At 60.5% G+C, this 734-nt stretch overlaps 1 protein-coding gene across 1 annotated transcript in view; it reads left to right on the plus strand.

Moving 5' to 3' along the window:
- Window positions 1-734, plus strand: part of SRRM3 (serine/arginine repetitive matrix 3) — a 20,164-nt gene that overhangs the window by 9,046 nt on the left and 10,384 nt on the right. Inside the window, exon 7 of the mRNA XM_010006041.1 lies at window positions 671-721. Within this exon, the coding sequence (XP_010004343.1) occupies window positions 671-721 (51 nt within the window). The remainder of the gene's footprint in view (window positions 1-670; window positions 722-734) is intronic.

Genomic DNA, 734 nt, shown 5'->3' on the forward strand with positions numbered 1-734 from the left:
TTCTCCTCTGGCCCCATCCCCTCTACCTGTGCAGACAGAGTGGCTGTCACCACCTGTCATCTATCCCTCACCTGGTGACAGTCCCCCTCACACCATCACCAGGCACTGCTGGGCACCCCCCACCCTTGGAGGTGACACAGGGCCACCCTGGGCAGCTGCAGGGTCCCATGTAGCCCTGAATGTCCCCTGGATGAGAAGGGGTGACACAGGCCAGCTGTGTCCAGGGCCAATGCTGCCTGTTGTCCTGTCCTGCAGGTGCCCTTTGCTGACACCACTATTTTAGGGTGAAAGAAGGAAAAAAATACAGGGAAAAGGACACCTGAGTGGCCAGAGAGGCTCAGAGGGGGCTAATGTGGGGCAAGACAAGTGTGTGTGGGGGGTGTGTGTGACAATGGGCCTTCTCAACACCTTGTGGGTGTTGAGAAGAACCAGCCCCCCCTTCCCACTGCCACCCCCTCCCACCTGGCACGTGGTCCCCACGGTGTCCCCAAAGCCAGCTGTGACCCCTAGTGCCATGTGAAGGCTGGTAGAGCCCAGCTCCAGGCAGGTCACTCCCATCACTCCTCCCACAGCCCGGCTGGCTCTGCTGGTGGGGGTTTGGGGGGCTGGGAAAGCCCCTCTGGGTGCTGCCCCTTCTTCCCTCTCCGCAGCTTTGGGTTCTTCCCCGCAGGTCCCGAAGCCCCAAGAACAAACGGAAAGAGAAAAACAAGGAACGCAAGAGGTGAGAGCCGGGA

The sequence above is a fragment of the Chaetura pelagica genome, unplaced genomic scaffold (assembly GCF_000747805.2).
Source record: "Chaetura pelagica isolate M959 unplaced genomic scaffold, ChaPel_1.0 scaffold49, whole genome shotgun sequence".
In the NCBI taxonomy this organism is placed as follows: Eukaryota; Metazoa; Chordata; class Aves; order Apodiformes; family Apodidae; genus Chaetura; species Chaetura pelagica.